The sequence below is a fragment of the Pseudonaja textilis genome, chromosome 1 (assembly GCF_049901715.1).
Source record: "Pseudonaja textilis isolate UNSWEBS1 chromosome 1, rPseTex1.2, whole genome shotgun sequence".
In the NCBI taxonomy this organism is placed as follows: Eukaryota; Metazoa; Chordata; class Lepidosauria; order Squamata; family Elapidae; genus Pseudonaja; species Pseudonaja textilis.
Genome location: NC_141990.1, coordinates 193,971,774 through 193,991,301, shown reverse-complemented (window position 1 = coordinate 193,991,301; position 19,528 = coordinate 193,971,774). Strand labels below are relative to the sequence as shown.

Genomic DNA, 19,528 nt, shown 5'->3' with positions numbered 1-19,528 from the left:
ACAATGAAATGTAGGTTGTGGCAAAAGATAACAATAAGAGACTGAACAGCCATTTATCTGGAATGGTATAGGGCAGGGGTGTTAAACTGGTTGCCCGCTGGCCAGATGCTCCAATCTCCCTTGAAGTGTTCTCAGCTTTAAACTGGGTTGTTTTCAACTAATATCACTGTCCCTGTTAATGGCTGGAGTGGTGCATTGTGAACACAAGGTAACCTTCCCAATTCAAAGCAACAGTTGTGAATTCAAGACAACACTTTTCAGTCCTGAAGCCTTTCCATTTGACTATACAATATTCTGAAAACAACTCATGTTCTGTTTATTTTCTAGCCAAAGAAAAACAGACTTTCCAAGTAAAGAATTTAAAAAGTTAAAATCAGATTAACTTCTGTTGGTTTAGACTTTATGCTAAACAAAATTTACTTAGGGTTTCTTAAACAAAATTGGCTAGGTTCATCACCACTTAAAAACCATATCATGGGTTTATACAACACGTTACAGGCAGCAAAGCACAGGCTGGCCTAATACAATATGCAAATCACCCAGTGGAACTTCTCTCATCTACTGTAACTTCCATTTTACAAATTGTATATGTCCTGATGGAGGGATGCTCAACTTTTTTCTGTAGTGCAAAAAAATAATTTAATGATGAATAACTCTCTTGTAAATTGTTTGAATTTTTCAGTGGTAATACAATTTATTTCTCATTTCTAAAAATGGTTATTTTCAGGGCAGAATTAAGTCTTTGGAGGGCAATAATGCCTGACTCAAATATTATCAGATTTAACATTTCAATATGGCCTGGACCCCATCTTGGTAATTAAAATTTCAAAATAGTAAAATGAATTTCTAAAATGAATTTGTCCTATATTAAATGGGTTTATAAGGAGTAAAGTACAGGTGAATTAAAGTTTTTAGACATAAACCAAATGTTATGTTCTGACTAGCTAAAAAGCACATAACTTATATTCAGAAACAGCAAATTTTTGAAAACTGCATTCAATCAGAATTGCTGTCCTGTAGCTTTTGTTGTAGTGGCACAATGGTTAGACTGCAATACTGCAGGCTAATTCTGCTGACTGCCAGAAGTTCAATTCTCGCTCAAAGTTGGCTCGACCTTCCATTCTTCTGAGGTCCATAAAATAAGGACCCAGATGGTTGGGGGCAATATACTGACTCTGTAAACTGCTTTGTGAAGTGGTATATAAGTCTAAGCGCCATTGCTATTGGTATTTCTTTTTTTTTTTAAGAAATAAGAAATTTCTTTGCCATTGTTAATTAAATATAGTACTAATTTTTCCAAACTATCTGAACTATTGCGGAGTGCAAACAAAATCCAAAGTATAAATTTTCCACCAAAATCTTTGTTTTCTTTCCTTTGAAACATTATTTCCTCTGCAATCAATTGGCACTGACCTTGTTGGTCTTCTGGAAGGGTTAAGACATGGTTTTTCTACCTGGTCTGGGGTGGGACCAGTAACGGATACTGTATGGAGCCTGCAACGTGGTTGTAATGCTAGTAAAATAGGTGTGCTCTCCCTGAAAATCATGGTTTCATTGTTTTATATAGTTTTTAATTATTTTTAATTAATTAAATTTTGCTTTTGTTGCTGTTTTTATTTTATTGTATTCTTTTGTATATTGTTTGGAATCAGATATGTGAGATGGGCAACTATATAAATTCACCAAATAAATAAATAATAAAATCTAAATCAAATGTACCGTTTATTTTGAATAAATTTCCTTTTTAATAAACTTGTGAATTGTTGGGTGGCATGGGTGTTTATGGTCTGAGAAAGCTAAGGTTTGTTTGTTTGTTTATTTATTTATTTGATTTGTATTGCCGCCTATTCGCCATGGTGACTCAAGGTTAATGTAGATTTTAAAAATCACTTGGTTAGATATGCCAAACTGAATATATGGAATAGATATAAATCTAGGTTGTGTCCAAAAATACTTTTGTGGCTCTTAGCACAAGAAGCATTTTATGGGGGAGAAATGGTAAGTAAATACAAATTTCTAACTTAATTTGACATATTAGAATTTTGTTAAGTAGAATGCAAAACAAAATCAAGTGAAGATTTTATGATACGAGGACTTGTCAATAGGTTTGTTATGCGTATTAATTAGAAAAAAATAAAATTGATATGTTTTGACAATTATAAGACTGAATTTGAAATACAACTGTCTACAAATGATGAACATATTATTGAAAGGTATAGACTTCTACTAAAATTTGAAAAAAGAAGAATGAGAACAATATAAAATGGGCTAAAATGGGTATTTTGGTTACAAATGGAACATTGGTAGAATATATGGTTGAAACAATTGAAATTTATATTAAATATGTTAAAGAGAATATTTATAAAAATCACACAGGAAAAATAGTCTAGACTATATAAAGCTTTTTCAAATTTATGTTGGAAATGTAAACAAGAGGAGACTGTTCTCTTTATTTTAAATATTAGTTTTTATCTTTCTTTTTAAGAACTTTAATACAGAGAGAGAGAGAGAGAGAAAGAGAGAGACATACACACACGAATTGTAATTAAAGACAGATTATATCTCCCAGATGAACACTACAGATCCCTGAACATTGTACTTTACATACTGAAAACAGTTGTAACAAATGCATAAAAGCAAGACATACACAATAGGAAGTCCTTCATTCAAAGTATCACTTAACCATGACCTCATTAAGTTGCCTTAGGCGTTACTCTCATTCTTAGCCAACACTATTATCCTGAAATAGTACTGGCCTCTTTTGCAGGGGTAGGAAAATGTGCAAAGCTAATGAATGGGAAGTGCTTTAGGTAGAGTATGGGAAATCTCAGACCTGTAAATGAGAATAGGCTCTTCAAAAATCTTCTCTGGGACTTTCTTCTTAGTTTCTGTGCTGCTGGGGATGGGGTGTGGTGGTGCTCTTAGGCTTCTCTTCTCCTTTATCAAAAAAGCAGAGCCTCTGGGGGGCCAATTTAGATTGGGACACTTGATAGGAAGGAGTAGAATTACACAACCACCAATAATCAATAGGCTAAAAATGGCCTGAGTCATCAGTATTTAATGTAGCCATAAACCAAAATGAAACTAAATGTAAGTCCATTTAAATCAGTGGGCTTAAACTAGCTAATTACATTGGAATGTTAGTAGTATTATATGTATAAAAAAAACAGAAGTTATGTAACTAATTTTGAACGAGATGATTGCTCATTATTCTGCATTAAACCCACATATATCTAATTTAAAACTGTAGAGGTAAATCAGAGGAAACGTTGCTTTTAAAAATAGTACACCTTTTCCTCCCCACTCTATGATGCCATTATGGCTAACTGCTTGGTGGAAAGGTTCACTGAAAAGACTTGCAAAAAAATCAGTGAAGGATATTGGAGAAAGGCAAAAAAAATAAACCCTGTTTTTTTCTGCATAACAAGGCTATCTCTATATGTGTAGGAAGTCTCTCAGAAGAGTGAGGGGAAGCAGCTCCAGGACTTTGTTCCAACTGCATTATGGCCTCTTCCCACGTGTAAGCCTTCCAATGTAGGCCAAACTTGTAGAGACATGAAAGCCAATATTATTTTTCTTACAAGATTGTTGCAATAGAATCTTGCAAGACTGAATGTGCTTCCCCATCCCTCCCCCTTTATTTTCATGATACCTAGGGTTATGTCTGTGATGCTTTTTTAAAATTATATTTCTGCCCAGGGCTTAGATTTCTTTTATCCAACTGTTGTCTTGGTTGCCGCTCTTCTGGCTAGGGAATTCTGGGAGTTGGAGTCCCCACATCTTAAAGTCGCCAAGATTAACAACCAGCTGCCCTCAAGTAAGAAAAAAAAAAAAAACAGAAATTCCTGGCTTCAGCTAATGTTTGACAGACTCCCACTCAATTTACATCAACTCCCAATAAATATCTTTCTCCCTCCAGAAAAAAAAACCCCCACTTTGCTCAGCTAAAAAATGGTTGTTCAACTTTGGTATGAGGAAAGAACAAGAGTTGTTGAACAACTTCGATTGTATAATTACATCTTACCCATAGCATCATTTATCTTTTCTTCTGATGTCATTAACACCAAGTACAAAAACACCTAGGCAAATTATCACTCTGTGGCTGCCTCTCTGATTGAGCCAAGGCACAATTTTCAAAGATTTCTCCAAGCCGCTCAAATCAAATATGTAGGGATAAACATCAATTACAAAGTATTTTGAACTCAGCTGGGTTTTTATGACCACTCAGGAAGTGATTTGAGCTTGAAAGCTCTGTTTCAACAACCCAGTCAGGATAACCTTGAAGCTTTCATTTTGGACACTGGTGCTTCAGTGTAAGATGGAGTAATAAAATCTTCCTGAATGTTTGATATATTCTTCCTAATATATTGTGTTTTTAAAATAACAAATACAATGCAAAAGAAAGAGAAATCCAAAACAGAAGTGGATTTTTAAAAAGAAAAAAATGACAAATTCACAGTTCATAATTATGTCTATATATAAAGGTCATGGATTCAAATGCTGCACTGTAAGTGAAAATGAGACAGAAACTATTGTAAAATTGTCCTTTTCCAGGTAACTTTCTCAGTATTTGTAATGACGGATTAATTTTGAACTATCTGCAAGCAATGAAACAATATAGCCAGAATTGTAATCACTTCATAAATAATAACTGGTTAATCTCATAAAAAGGGGCCTCTTTATGTTTTATTCACATACACAATCAGTTTCACAGAGAGTGAATATTAATTCACTGCACATAAGAATCAATGTTGCACAGTTAAGCACAACATTTATGATTAAGTCCAGCTATTATATAAAATATATTCATCATTCATTATGTTAATTACTTTTCATGGTTTAGTGCATACAGAGTAGTTCTATACCACCAATACAGACCATGCTTCAGCTGAGAAGAAAGTCAATAAAATGATGAGTGAATCATGATCGGAATTGATTAACAAGAGTTCCTCCTGATGGACTTCCTATACTAACTTCCTCTGCTAAGTAATGATCCAGAACATTCAGCCCTGGAGACAATTTGAGTTGGGAGCTCAAGTTTTAAACACTAAGCTTCTTTCTTGTGAATTAACAGATACTTTTGGATCACCTGGTAGTCTCACACACTCAAGATATATTTATATAATGGGCAGTTGAGCTGCAAACTGTTAGCTCACTCCTGCCAGCCTCAGCCCTTAAAACCTGTATTATTTCACCTCTTGCTGCAAACCATGACAAATATCCTTGGAAAAGGTAACAAATATATTTGGGTTTCTTTTTGTTTTTAACCCTTATACCTTGTTGCAGGACACAGCATCACTGAGGAAGCCTTAGTATGTAATATCAATATATTAATATTGTAGACAAATAAATGAATTACAAAGTAATCTAAAATTTTCCATTATGTTCCAGAATCATCTAGGAAACCTGGGTTCATTATAAACACTGAAAAAAACAAACAGAATACAAAAAATAAAAGAAATACATTTAGTGTAGCATTTTAAAGGAACATCCAAGAAGTTGATTGTTCAGTTCATTGCTGCTACAACAATAATATCCGCAAAAATTAAATGGGTTGCAGAACACTGTTTCTATAGAAGTATAGCTGGTATTGTGTACTTCTTGTGACAATATTAGCAAGGGGAAAATGTATCAGAAATCACTGATCATTAAAGTTCAACAGGACCAGCATTTGAAATAATTAGAGAAATATTTAGAATTACAATCATCATCCAGTCCAACTAGACATTATTTATTTATTTATTAAATTTGGGTGCCACCCATCTCATCTAGACTTTGGGAAGCTTGCAAACATCAAAACCAGTAAACATTAAAAGGGATAAAACAATAAATTACAACAATGCTAGTGCATCATTATTCATATAGATCTTTCACCAAAATTGCCAAACAAAGTATAGGTTTTTAAAAGATAACCAGAGAAAGAATTGGTGCAAATGAGGGTAATAGATTTTGAGATTTAAGTTGAATTTCATCATTTCCCTGAAGACCAAAGTGTCTTTAACTTGTAGGTTCAACAGAAAAACCTCATCTACCTAACAAATCTTACACTAAGAAGCAGAAGAAGAACCACACCACAGGGTGCTTACAGACTAAATGAGTGAAACGCTAATAAGCAATCTGGTACAAAGACAACAAATGACCCCCAGCGTGACCTTACAGCAATGAAACAATGGATAATCTGGTCAGATTTCAGAAGCTTAGATTTTGATGCCTCAAAGCGAATTTGTGCTATTCCTTTAGACATCTCTTTTAAGAATAACTTCCTGAGAAAATGGAAGTGATCCAGTGATTTTATTAAAGAGATCTGATTTAGCATAGGGTCCCTTTAAACACTCATGCTTCACCCTTACCATTGGCAGCCCACAGCCAGATACAGTCCTGTACAATAAACCCTATTAATTTGGAATACAATACCCCTATCAAAAGAAATCATTTTGTTATGATTAATAATCTGGCATGCAAGGAAATGGCTTGTATCTAATTATGTTTTACTGTTGAAAGAATGAACAACACTGTAATATTACTCTCTTGCCTCCCCACTCCCCAAACTATAGGGGTCTACTCTAAGGGATGCTCCAGGAAAGACATCAAAGAGAAATGGGCACTCCTGCTGTCAAACACATTTCTACAGGTGATATTAGGTATAGTTCCTTTTTGAAAAATGAACTTTCATGTATGAAAGGCAACATATTTCATCAAAATATCCTCGGATTGTTTTAAAGCCCAAGCCAATAAGTAATCAGAAATGCTAAATGTACAAGTAGCTATCCAAGAAATGTTTTTAGAGTTTTTGTCAATGGATTTATTCTATTCATTCATTCTCCAGATCAGGGGTCCCCAAACTTGGCAACTTTAAGACTTGTGGACTTCAACTCAGCTGGAGAATTCTGGGAGTTGAAGTCCACAAGTCTTAAAGTTGCCAAGTTTGGAGACTTCTGTTCCAGATCAACTTCAGAGAATAGTTCCTGAATTCAGAATAATTACTCCTCTCCATACATTAGAGCATCTGTTCCTACTGCTCCTGGTAGAGTATCTTGCCATAGCTTTTCCCCCAATACGATGAAATTAAATAAATTATAAAACATTACATTTCTGTGATAAATCTTGCTCTGCCTGCAATTGATCCACATTCAAATGAGATTCCCGGTCCACATTTCTAAAAGAAATTGTTAAAAGTATTTCTTGTAAAATTTTAATTTAAGAAATGGGTCTAACATTAAATTCTCAAAGCCAGGTGTGTAAGGGTCCTTGAAGTTTCCACACAATGATGTAAATATTGTAGATGTATTCTGGAACATAATTCACTTTGCTTCTTTCAAACTTGTATACAATCAATCCAATAAGTTTCAATAAGGAAAAAAGGGGGTTAATGGTTATATTGAAACAAAATGCTACTAACAGCGGCTAGGATTGTATTTGCTAAGAACTGGAAAAATGATAAATTACCTATGCAGGAGGAAGTTATTAAGAAAATTATGGACTGTGCTGAAATGAGTAAATTGACATTTGAAGTTAGAGAACAAGAAGATAAACAATTTTATATGATATGGGATTTGTTTTATCAATGGTTGGATAAAAAGACATAGTAATGTAATAGACTAGATAATTCTGTGATAGAAATTTAATAGATTGATATAAAACAAAATATAGACATATATACCCATTGGTTGAAAGTATAACATAAATTTTAAGATAAAATTTGGAATATCTCATATAAAATGATGGAATAAATAGTTTAGTCATGGATGATTAATAACTGATAAATATATAAGCATATGTTAGTTTGACAATGTGAAAATTGATATAAACTGTGAGTAAATGACTATAAAAGGATAGCACAAAAGATTTGTAACCAATTGACACACTGTATGTATATAAAATGGAAGATGGTTTTATGTTTTGTATGTGTATGTTTGTTTTTTAAAAAATAACTCTTTAAAAAAAAAGAAAATGCTACATTGTTATAATTATCTTATTCCAGAGATTCCAGGCGCTAGTCTGTGTGAATGATTAATTTTAAAATAGCACAATGAAGTTACAACTCAACATATGTAATGATGGAGTTAGTTTATGACCGTAAGAAATTAGAAAAATATGCTAAATATCCCCTTAAATAGGAATGCTGGCCTAACGTTTTCTCACTGAATATTTTATATAGCTGCCATATAGATGGATGGATGGATGGATGGATGGATGGATGGATGGATAGATAGATAGGAATAATAATTAGGAGACCACAATAAAAAATGCAGTTGTCCTTTACGGAAGATGGGATACTTCTTTTCAGCTACTGTTTAGTTAAGTAGTTAAGTAGTTTTACATTAAAAAATCTTTAGAGAGATGTATATGTACTAAATTCCAAATCTAATACTAATACAGATTTACTAATACAGATTTGCTATGTAGATATCAATGTTTACAATGGCCTATATTGATTATTAATGTGAACATTCATGTTTTATTGCAATATGTAAGTTGGTTCACAGTAATGTAACTGTTTTGGAAAGAATCCAGCCAAAGATAAATCTATTAACTTCAAGAAGAAAAAAGCAACCATACAGTTAGTTTTCCAATTGAAATAAGCCAGATTTGTGTGTTAATCTGTGAATTGTCAGTAATAAAATCATTCTGCTTCCCAATAACTTACTAAAAATGAATTATCTCCATAGGGATGAATCCTTATTCAGTAACTATTTAACTAACTCCTTTTATTCAGAGGAAAGTCACTGTGTCCTTAATCCACAAAATTTACTCTTCAAATTGGAGACAGGAATACTGAATCATAGCAAGGTCTACAGCTCTGTGTTTTCATCCATACTGAAGAAATAATTAAAATGTTTCATGACTATTTGCAATGAAGACATTAAAAATGGAGACAGAATCGTTCCAGCAGCTTCATACATTTTAAATAGGATAGAGTCTTAAAATCACTAGAAAATACAAAACCATTGTATTTGGTTGAAAGCGGTAATTGCTCTATTCTACAAAATTAAGACTCTTTAAATGAAACCCAGATTTCTATTAACCATAGGTTGCACATTCATTTGTTGTTGCTTTTATTTTTTATAGCTACAGGTCGTATTCACAACTGATGTGACTCTAGACATTAGCAGTCACTTTGAATTTAGCAGTGGAAAGAGGACAGAAGCAACTGATGAGCTTACTACAGGCATACAATTAATCATTCTGAGATGGGCTAAGGATCTGTCTTTGAGTAGATCTGATAAAAGACCTTCCAAGTTTCCTTACAGCCTACTGCTCTGTAGGGTTGAGCATTTCCCTCATTTTTTTCTCTCTGCTTAGTTGCCATGCAATATTTATTTGGAAAAGCTTTCAAAAAGTTTATTGAAATTTATCTCAATATAATATGTAAAGCATGTGGAAGCTTACTGATGTGTGACAAACCTGAAGGCACTGAAATTAATGGAGCTTATTGCTGGGATGCCTGTCCCTTTTCAGCCACAACTGTCTCTAATTTGTTGTCTTTCCTGCATTCCCCTCCTCCCCAGATAGAATCTCACTGAAACAGGAACTGTGAATACAATCATCGTATGTACCATATTAATTCATATATGTAGGTTAAATGCTGCGTGTACCTCTTTTATCAAGCAAAAAGATAAAGACTAACATGATTTCAGACTATAATTTTAATAGTGATTATTGTAATACATGTTTTGGAGATTGAGTGTAGCATAAATCAATATTAAATACTTTATAGAGGAAGCACATTTTCAGAAGATGGTCCTTAAGGCTTTTCTGTAGATGATATCCTAATTACAAGTGCAAGCTTATTACAGTTTCCCTCTTCAATTATTTACAGTGCAAAAAGATAAGAAAGAATGCACTAGCTGTATTAAAATATGTATGTAGTTTCTTTACTGTTCCCGTAATGGCATACAAAATGAATTGGAAAAACATTCTTGTGCAAAAATGGGGTTTTGATTACTTGTATTTTTTAATTAATTTTTCATAATGTAGCATGTCAGAAATTGTTTTGTGTGTGTGTGTGTGTGTGTGTGTGTGTGTGTGTGTGTGTCCTCAAATGACATATAGACTTCTAGTTTGCATTCCCATGTAGGAGCTTGAGCATATAGCACCCCACGTGAAAATAAGTCCCACTGATGTCAAATCACATCTCATTATGTATTTGAAATACTGTATTGCTGAAACTGAAACATTATCAATCCTTATAAAATTTTTAAACCATCATTTCAAAATTCAAAAGGTAAAAAAAAAAACCCTCCTACACGAGTCTACTTTTGATGGAAATGTTATGATTCACAACTTGATGTGGAGCAATTCGATTTCAGGTGCATACCTAAATTTGGCAAGTTCAGAGTGAAAATGTCTTGTTACTACAAAGGATGCTAAGAAAAAGAAATCCACGATTCTCAAAATGAAAAGCTAAGAATCCTCTAAGGGGAAGCCAACAATTGCTAGAGGAACTCTTGAATACTCTCTACTCCCAACAACCAAACTCAGCATTCTTGCCACTCATAATTGCTTCATTTGCAATTCATACACACACACACACACACACACACACACACAGAGGAAAGCTTTGGTTCTAATTCTCACAATCAAGATAATTTCTAGATAATGATACACCTTAAATAGGAATGTAGCTGATATAGCCATGTGATTAATCACAGATTAATATAATAAACATACCGAATGCTCTGCTTCCAGATGACTATGGTAGGTAAGTAGGTAGGTTAGATAGGTAGATAGGTAGTCAGTAGATGGATAGGTAAGCAGATGATAGACAGACTCATTTATAAAGCATTTTAACATTTACTGATGGGCCTAATATTTGAATAAACATATTTTTTAAAAAGCTGTGATAGTGAATCTTCATTTCCACAGTGCTGTATTAATGCAATACAATAATATACTACACATATCACATAGTGTGTGCATGCATGTTGCACACAGTGCTGTTTCACTGGAGAACACTTAGATATCAAATATTCCAGAGAGAGGATGCAATCTTCCTGCATTTGCCGGATTTGCAGTATGATATGCCAGAGCAATTACACTGATCAGCTTTGGACATTCCACATGCATCCACAGACACATACCAGAGATGTCAAAGATCTTGGGAAAAATTAACGTATCAACCTCCACTTAGTTTTTCTTTTTAGTAATGCGGAGAAAGCAAAATGTATGACAGAGACGCTGGCAACAAATTTAATTTTAGACAATCCAGTTAAATGTTACCTTTTCCAAAAGCAGATTTTGAAATTTGCAGAACAAAACATTCCAGGACCAGACCGCTTATATAGACCCTTTCAAAAAATAATTTTGTTTTAATTATTTGTAGTGTCATCGCCTTGTTCAAGATGGATGATTTTATTATTTAAAATAAAACTCCAGGTTCTTCAGGAAATGTATGTATGTATGTATGTATGTATGTATGTATGCACATATTATCTCTCCTAACCCAACTAGTTCCACAGTTTAAAGTAGTTCCTGGTTAGTCAAAAGTTATGATAAGAGAGAAAAAGCAGTAAATTGTGGACACGGGATGATAAAACTTAATCCTGTTATTTCTGCTCAGAATACAAAAGCTAACAGGAAGGAAAAGGGAGGTTTCGTTACATTCTCAGAGCCAACAAAATGCCTATCAGGACCCTGATCTCTATTTAACCCTGGGGAGGGGAGCGGAGGGGAGGAGCGGAGCAACTGGGATATGTATTAGAAGGAGGAGAGGAAAAAAATCGAATTATCTCCGGGCGTAGGAAGAAAGTGGGGGGGGACGAGCAGGGGAGGCAGTTGAGGAAAGGGGTCAAGAGTCAGAGAAAAGGGAATGGCTGGGAGGTGACCGTGAGGACATCAGCCTGAGGAGGGTAAAGGAGGCAGCTCGGGTGCTCAGACCCCCGGCGCTTCCGCTCGAAAGCCTGCTACATTTCTTTTCTTTCTTTCCTTCCCTAGCACACACACACACACATACACACACACCACATACACACTCACGTACATCCTAAAAGGGAACAGGCGAGGCAGTCAGGAAGGGGCTGCCGGCGTTATGTGCGCGCCCCCAACAGGGAGCGCGCCGTAACCCGATGCCACCCTAAGAGCCCCCTCCTCCCCGCCACAGGAACACCCCCCCCCCACTCCTCCTTTCCTCTTCCTCCGAGGCTATAGTTAGCAAGACTGCAAAGTGTAGCCTAGCCCAGCCCAGCCCAGCCCAGCCCGCCCTCGGTGCCCTTCTTCTGGCAAGAAAAGGCGGCGAGAGACCCCTGCCCGGCGACCGCACCATACCTTCGCCTGGAGATACTGGGGGTAGTAGTAGGTGGTGTACTGGGGGTACATCTGCTGTTTCCACACTTTGCCCATGAAGCTGGAATAAGGGAGCCCGCAGCGCAGGGATGAGGGAGGGCACTTGACCAGAGGGGGGAGGGGGGGAGAGAGGAAAGCGATGGCGAAAGGGAGGGGGGGCTCGCGCTCCTTCCCCTCCCCGCACGCGCCTGCTCGCTGGCTGGCTGGCTCCCTCGAGCTCTTCCCCTCTCGGGCTTCTTTCTTCCCGACGGCGACGGTCTGTGCGCTCCCGCTTTCTCCGCCGAGCTGAATCCTCCTCTCCTTCCCTTCTCCGACCCTCAGAAGGCAGCAGAGGCAAGAGAAGGAAACTGCAGAGGGCACCCAGGACAAGAGCGCCCGCCCGCCCCCTCCCTCTCCCTCTTTCTCTCTCTCTCTCTCTCTGCCCGGGGACTCGCGCGGACACGAGCGCGCGCCCGCTGCAAGAGGTTTTTTTTTTCCTTTCCCCTCCCCCTTTTTCTCCCCTCACGAGAAGAGGGAGCGGCGCCCGGTCGGTTCCGAGCGCCTCCAAGGGAAAGCGGTCAAGACAAGTGCGAGCTGCGGATGCGGCAAAGGACTCCTTGCCAACCGAAGGGGCGAAGGAAAGCGGGAGGCGGGGAAGAGAGGGAGACCACCAGAACGGCTGAAAGAAGGAAGGAAGGAGGGATTGAGAAGCAGGCCGGGGAGGGGAGCAGGAGCGGCGCGCGCGAGAGGAGTGGGGCGGCGCTTCGTCCCTAGTCTGGGCTCCGGGGGTGGGATGGGCTTCTCCCTACGAGAAGGGAATTGGGGAAGCCGCTGCGGCAAACACGGGGGGGGGGGGGAGGAGAGCAGATCCGGGCAGGAAGGCGCGAATCCTTTGGCGGGGAGGGGTTGAGGGGTGGGCACCGACCCGGCGACGGAGGACCCAGAGCTCCCCCCCTCTCCCGCCCCCGCCGCCCAAGGACCGGGCGTGAGAACTCGCGGGTTGGGACTCACCAGCTCCGCCGGAGTCGTCTTTAAAGGAGGGATTGGAAGGGAAGGGCAACTATACCGCGACCCTTGCGCGGGTTGGAAAGCTCCCAAACAGGCGGAGAGGCGGGTGGGGGGGGGAGACTCTTCTGCCTGCTGCCTACCGCGATTGCTCCTTTTCAGGCTCCTCGCTGTAGGACAGTAGGCGGATACGTATCTTGCTGGCTCTTAGAAAGAACTCCCGTTGCCTCTTGTCGCTGGTGCAAAAAAAAAAAAAAAAATAGATGGGGGGCCTTAGCATTTTCCCAGGGATTTTACAGTGAGGGTTTTTACGATGCTGCTTCGAGGAGAGACTTAAAAAGGTGTCTTCAAAATGTTCTTTGCGGAGGGGGGGGCGGTCTTTTTCAGAGCTTCTCCTTTAAAAGCAGCCGGTCTCAGATGCACATTGACTGATGGACTTGGGGCACAAGTCGGGGAAAACAGACTTGACTAGTTCAGCAGTTGGTAGGAGGTTTCTTCCTTCCGATTTCCCAACCTAAAACTCAGGAAAGAATGGGTTCCAACAAACATGCGGAAGAGGCCTTCATCCTGCGATTAGATAGGCAATGGCTAAAAGGATGACAGTGATATGATTCTACAAGCATGACTTTTTCCATGACATTTTCTACAACTTAATGGGGATTTCCCGTCTCCAAAATTCATCTAATAGACTGACTAAATTCCTTATATGCAACTGTTTCAGAGTTACTTTTTTTTAGGCTGATGTTCTCTTATTCCTAACCAAACGCCATCCTTTTCTTGGGTGAGTGAATAAAGATGATAACCATGAGCACGGAGAAGCTTCACCAAATACATAGAAAATGCTAACAACTGGAAAAGATGAAGATGACACACCACGTTTACATGAGATTAGAGTCCAGTAAGTTCTTTGGGACTCAGTTCTGAGTATGCACTCACAAAGCTGGACTTCCGAAACGTTTAAGAACAGGGCAAGAAATACCAAAAATCGTTATAACCTGGAGAGCCACTGGATAAATAGTTGAGTATGAACAGAGTTATATGGCTAGAAAAGAAGTTGCAAAGAGAGAAAAAGAACTGGTTATTAAAAAGTGTGTTATAAAGTGTTTTCTCTTGTTTCCAGTACAGAGAGGAAAACTAATTTAGCTCATCTACTGCATATCCAAGCAGTCAATCTAAAGATGGATTTTAGATAGTTTCCATTATGCTGTTATTTAAATGCATTGGAACAGTGAGATTAGGTGTGAAATCATCATCACTGAGAAATGATAACTGATCTAAGGTATTTTCAAGATATTTATGATCTTACATTCTTATGTTCCTAATGTCAACCCTGAAGCTGAACTGGCTGGAACCATCTCGAGGCCACACTGGAGGAAGGGATGGGGAGGAGGGATTAGAGAGAACTCGGGTTGTATAGTCAAAATAAAATACTTTCTCTTGGGAGCCAAGGACATTATCACATCTGGCTGGGAGGAAGGAGGAGTGATGTCACCAGACCAGCGGAAGCTGCATTGATTGGGTCATGTGACTGATAGGGATTGAGGGAAAAACTTTTAATTAGATGAAAACCACAGGGCCCCTCAAGAGTTGGTTTACACCTGGTATGTGCCAATATGATATTTCCAATAAAGCTATTCTTTGAGGAATTAACCTGCCTTGGAGTTTTTGCTTGCAGTGGATCTATTACTTGGAACCCTGACATCTAATTTATCCTGCTCCCAAGTTCAAGAGATACTAAAATATATATCCCAGCATCTCTTAGTATTAGTCTGCTGGCTAAGACAGCTGAGACTCATAGACTTCCAAATGTTAATTGAATTACAATAGTTTCATGTGCAGGATTCTCATAATGCAACTTTACAATGAAGTAGTTCATCTGGACATACTTTCTGTTTGACTGCCTCATAATGCTGACACCTTGCGAGTCTGAAAGTACACTTCTGAGTCTTTACAGCCCAAGAAACTAAGGAGGGTCTCTTTGGGGAGGTTTGCCATGCCTGCTTTGGTAGGCTAAGCCCTGGCTTCTATTGCCCTGGCTGGGGGTCTTTCCTTGTCTCCCAAGACCATCCCCACATAGGACCACTTAAATAACATTCTCTGCAGCCTTTTTCTTTTGCTAGACCAAGCCCTTACGTGTACAGGTAGTCCTTGACTTACAATCACAACTGAGCCCAAAATTTGCATGGCTAAGCAAGTTAAGTGAATTGTGCCCTCAGTTTATACTCTTTTGCTACAATTGTTCAGCAATCTGACTTCCCCCACTGACTGCTTCTCAGAAGCCAAGTGGGAAGATGGCAAATGGTGATCACATGACCCCCCATGGATGGTACAGCCGTCATAAATGCCAGTTACCAAATGCCCAAATTTTGATTGTATGACCATGGAGTTGCTACAACAGTTGTAAGTGTGAAAACGGTCATAAGTCACTTTTTTCATTGTGGTTGTAACTTTGGTCACTAAACAAATTATTGTAAGTCAAGGACTACCTGTATGCACAAGTCTCGGTGCCCTCAATTTTGTACAAGAATGACAAGATTCAAATGTTAAAATATGTACATATATTTAAATATAAGATTCTGTTTGGATGCTAACTTGATTTTTCAACTTTCTCTTTCAACAAGCTCAAATAACAGTATCTCCAAGAGATCTCATTGTGGAAGACTTATTTTTTTATATAAAATTGATTATGATTGAATGTCTGTTGTTTCTTTACAATAATAATGAGAACAGCCAAGGGAATACAGGTGGTCCTTATTTGGTGACCACAATTGCAACCAGTAACACTGTTGTTAAGCAAAGTATTTGCCAAGTGAAATTGCAAATGTGTTATTATTTTACTTCAGCTATACTTGACAGACATGTGAAGGTCATAAATGGGAGGATTGGTTGTACAGTTACTTTTTCATCATTGCCATAACAACAGTCATTAAATGAGAAACAAAGGACTACATGTATACCTTTTCATACCTTCTACCTAGGAAATTGAACTGTGATCTGATTTCCTTTCTATAGTCATATGAATATACTTGCCATCTGAAGTTAGCAGTGAATCTGATGAAGTGATTTCCATTATATGAAAGTTGATGCCAAGCTATAACATTGGAGGTACAGACCAATGTATTTGGAGGATGCTAGTTTTTGAAATAAGGGGGGGGGGGCATGATGACTCAGTGGTTAAAGATGCTGAACTTGTCAGGTGGAAAGCTGACAGCCCGGGTTTGAGACATGAGTGCCGCACAACGAGTCTGAGCTCCAGTTCCTGCCCACCTAGCAGTCCAAAAGCAAGCAAATGTGAGTAGATAAATAGGTACCATTTTGATGGGAAGGTAACAGTGTTTTGTATGCCATTGGCATATAGCTATGCTGTCCATATGACCACAGAAAATGTCTTTGGACAATGCTTGCTCCCTCAGCCAAGAACGTCGGACACGATTGGACAGGGAAATGTTTACCTTTTACTTTTTGAAGTACAGGCTAATTCTTTACTAATGTATTAAGAGCTTAGGATGTTACAGGATTTATTCTCTTAGGCTAACTTTCTGATATGTATATCATTCTTCATAATTTAGCCTTCAGCCTGTTCCTACTCCTTTTCCTTATTTAGCAAAGGCAAAGTCGGCTGTCAGTCTTTTGCTTCTGCTGGTATTGGCACTCTCTCCCATGCTTTCTAAACTTTGAATTTCTTTCTCCAACTTTGTATTGGGAGGTACTAAGCAGGACAGCTGGGGAAAAGATTAGACCTTCTTCCAGTAATATTTGATGGATTTCATAGTGCTTTCCCATCACCATTTTTCCTTCCATTGTAAGTAATCCCTGCCATAAATTATGTTTTAAGAATAGCTTAAGCAAGGAATCGGGTTGCACCCAGAGCAGTGAAAAAGCTAGTGTAAGATGTGTCAACTGTTCAAGATTGCTTGAGGCTTAGAACTAAAGGTCTAAGATGGGAAAGGTGTAGTAATAGACCCCTGTTGGATCTGCTGCCATGAATCCTAGGGAAGTAGTTCTGAGGAGAAACACCACATAAATGCTAAGACATAGAAGAATAATTTCCCAGTGGTGCTTTAGTTTTTTTTCTTTTTCAAACCATTCTTCTGATGAACTCAGTAGAAAAATTTGGACTTTCCATCTCCTGTTTTAAAGGGAACTAGTGAACCCTCGATTCTGTTGCTGCAATTTCTTGTTACATCCTATATTTCATTAAGATCCAACCCACACTTTATAGAAGACAGCTGAGATTGCATTTCCTGACATTTTCAGGCCATCAAAGCATTCCTTAGCTCAGATGATCTCTGTATAAGAGGATTCTTAAAAAAAAAAAAAACACTTCCCTGCTGCTAATGGTGGGAGTAAAGTATAACTAGATCAGCTTCTGGAGCAATGATTTCTTGGAAGGATAATTTGCCTCAGAGAAACACCAGTGTAGATGGGGATTTGTGGAGAGTTAATCATGATCCAAAACAGAAACCCTTAGTTGAACATTTTATCAGGTGATTCCCTTATCATGGTAACTTTCCACCAGGTCTTCTGATCCCAAATACCCCTTCGTAAAAACCATACATTTCAATGATGCTGAGGTTCATACCCTCTTCAAAACATTTAACTGGTTGAAGGCAAGAGTGCTTTCTTCTCTCCATAATATAGTTCCTGATGACCAGATTGACTCTTGAAATGTATTTTTTAACATGGAAATGATAAATCATTTCAGTAGAGCAGGTCCCATGACAGTGCTATATTTCATCTGCCTTCTCGTTCTCCCTAATGGTATGGCTGGCATGGCATTAGTTGGGAATAGCACTGTTCTGACCAAGGCTTCCTGAGACAGTAGCAAACACATGCTAGTCTCAAAAACCATTTGTTTAATTTCAACGGCTGTGAATTATATTCATTCACAGTCCATAATGAGTCCCAAACAGTTGGTGAATAGTCCAACAGAAATCTGCCACTGTCCTTCGGGATAAGGCTGATAAGCATGCACCTTTATCTCCCTTGAAATGCTGCCAATGACTAAATTGCCAATTAGCTGTACAAGGCCAAATGGAGTACAAAGTCAACACAGAGCTTCAGACTCTAAATCGACCAGAACAAACAAAGTTGCTTCCTGCAAAGGCTTATGTCCCTTTGCTCCTTCTTTATGTCTTATTGGCCAATATCTCCAAGCCTTACTCCAGAGCTGCTCCGTTTGTCTTAACTGTTCTTGCCTTCTGGCAGTTCTGCACAAGTGCACACTGGGAACAGGTTCCCCCTGTTCCTCTGCCTCGCTGATGTCAGTTTCTGGAGGTTCCGGAGTCAGCACATAACTCTCAGATGGCCCTGGCCCCATCTCTGTGTCAGACGCAGATCCCTCATCTGAATCCTCCTGACTCCAGGACTGACTCATGTTCCTCCCCACTGTCCGACTCTGCTGCCAGCTCCGCAGGCCGCCAGCGGACCACAACAAGCACATCTTTACCATCTGATTTTGCCAGCAATGCAAGTCTTTCCATTCTCAACAACATAAAAGCAAGTAATGCAACAGCTGGAAATCTGAACTTTTGAACAACTGAAAGCAGATCTTCTGCTGTCTTTATTTATGTATAAAATTTACTGGCCACCCATCTCACCATCAGGTAACTGGGCAGCTTACAGATGTAAACAATATATATTAAAACATTAATATATTAAATTAAAACCAAAGATTACAACTGGGCATGTGGGGAGGGCGGAGTGGAATGCGGGGGGAGGTGGAATCTGTTGTTCAACCGCCCCATTTAGGCTATTCTTCAAGGCTGAGGAAACCTGTCCAGGATTATTGACTCTAGTGTGGCACCCTGTAAGTATCTTGTTCAGAGTTGGGCCTGCTGACTAGGAATTTCAGAAGTGCAATCCCAGAACAGTACCAGATTGCAGGCGACCTGTCCTTATTTTAGGCCAGAGAGTTGCTCTGTGACCCCAGGGAACTTTGCATCTGTATGTCTTTTAAGCAACCATCACGCTGGACTGTATTAAATGGAAAATGGCTTGAAGGGATTATTAAAAGCAAACTGCAGTTCAGAAGAAATATCTGTTGTTCAAATAAAAAGGTATTTTGGAAAAGAAAGGGGGAGAAAGGCTGTTCATAGGATGGAGACCTAAATTCTTGGGTGTAACTAAAGTAGCTCTTTGAATTCAGATTATGAGACTATTTGAATTCCAATCCAAATGCAGAGTTAAGGGCACTTAAGCCAATTGATTTCAATGGCTTTAAATGTGTTTCAGCCTTTTGTGTTGAATTGTACTACATTTA

The 19,528-nt window shown here is 38.5% G+C and overlaps 1 protein-coding gene across 4 annotated transcripts in view; it reads right to left on the bottom strand.

The window, feature by feature from the left end:
• The window catches only part of RBMS1 (RNA binding motif single stranded interacting protein 1), a 139,740-nt gene extending 126,319 nt beyond the window's left edge, over positions 1–13,421 (bottom strand). Inside the window, exon 1 of one of the 4 annotated variants that reach the window (XM_087920098.1) lies at positions 13,273–13,421. Coding sequence is in view for 2 of the 4 variants with exons in the window: in XM_026697167.2 (XP_026552952.1) it covers positions 12,265–12,339 (75 nt within the window). In the remaining 2 variants the exon portion in view is untranslated. Of the gene's footprint in view, positions 1–12,264; positions 12,690–13,272 lie in introns of those variants that run through there. The other 3 variants (XM_087920097.1, XM_026697167.2, XM_026697166.2) reach the window with 3 other exon arrangements.
• Positions 13,422–19,528: the final 6,107 nt, after the last annotated feature.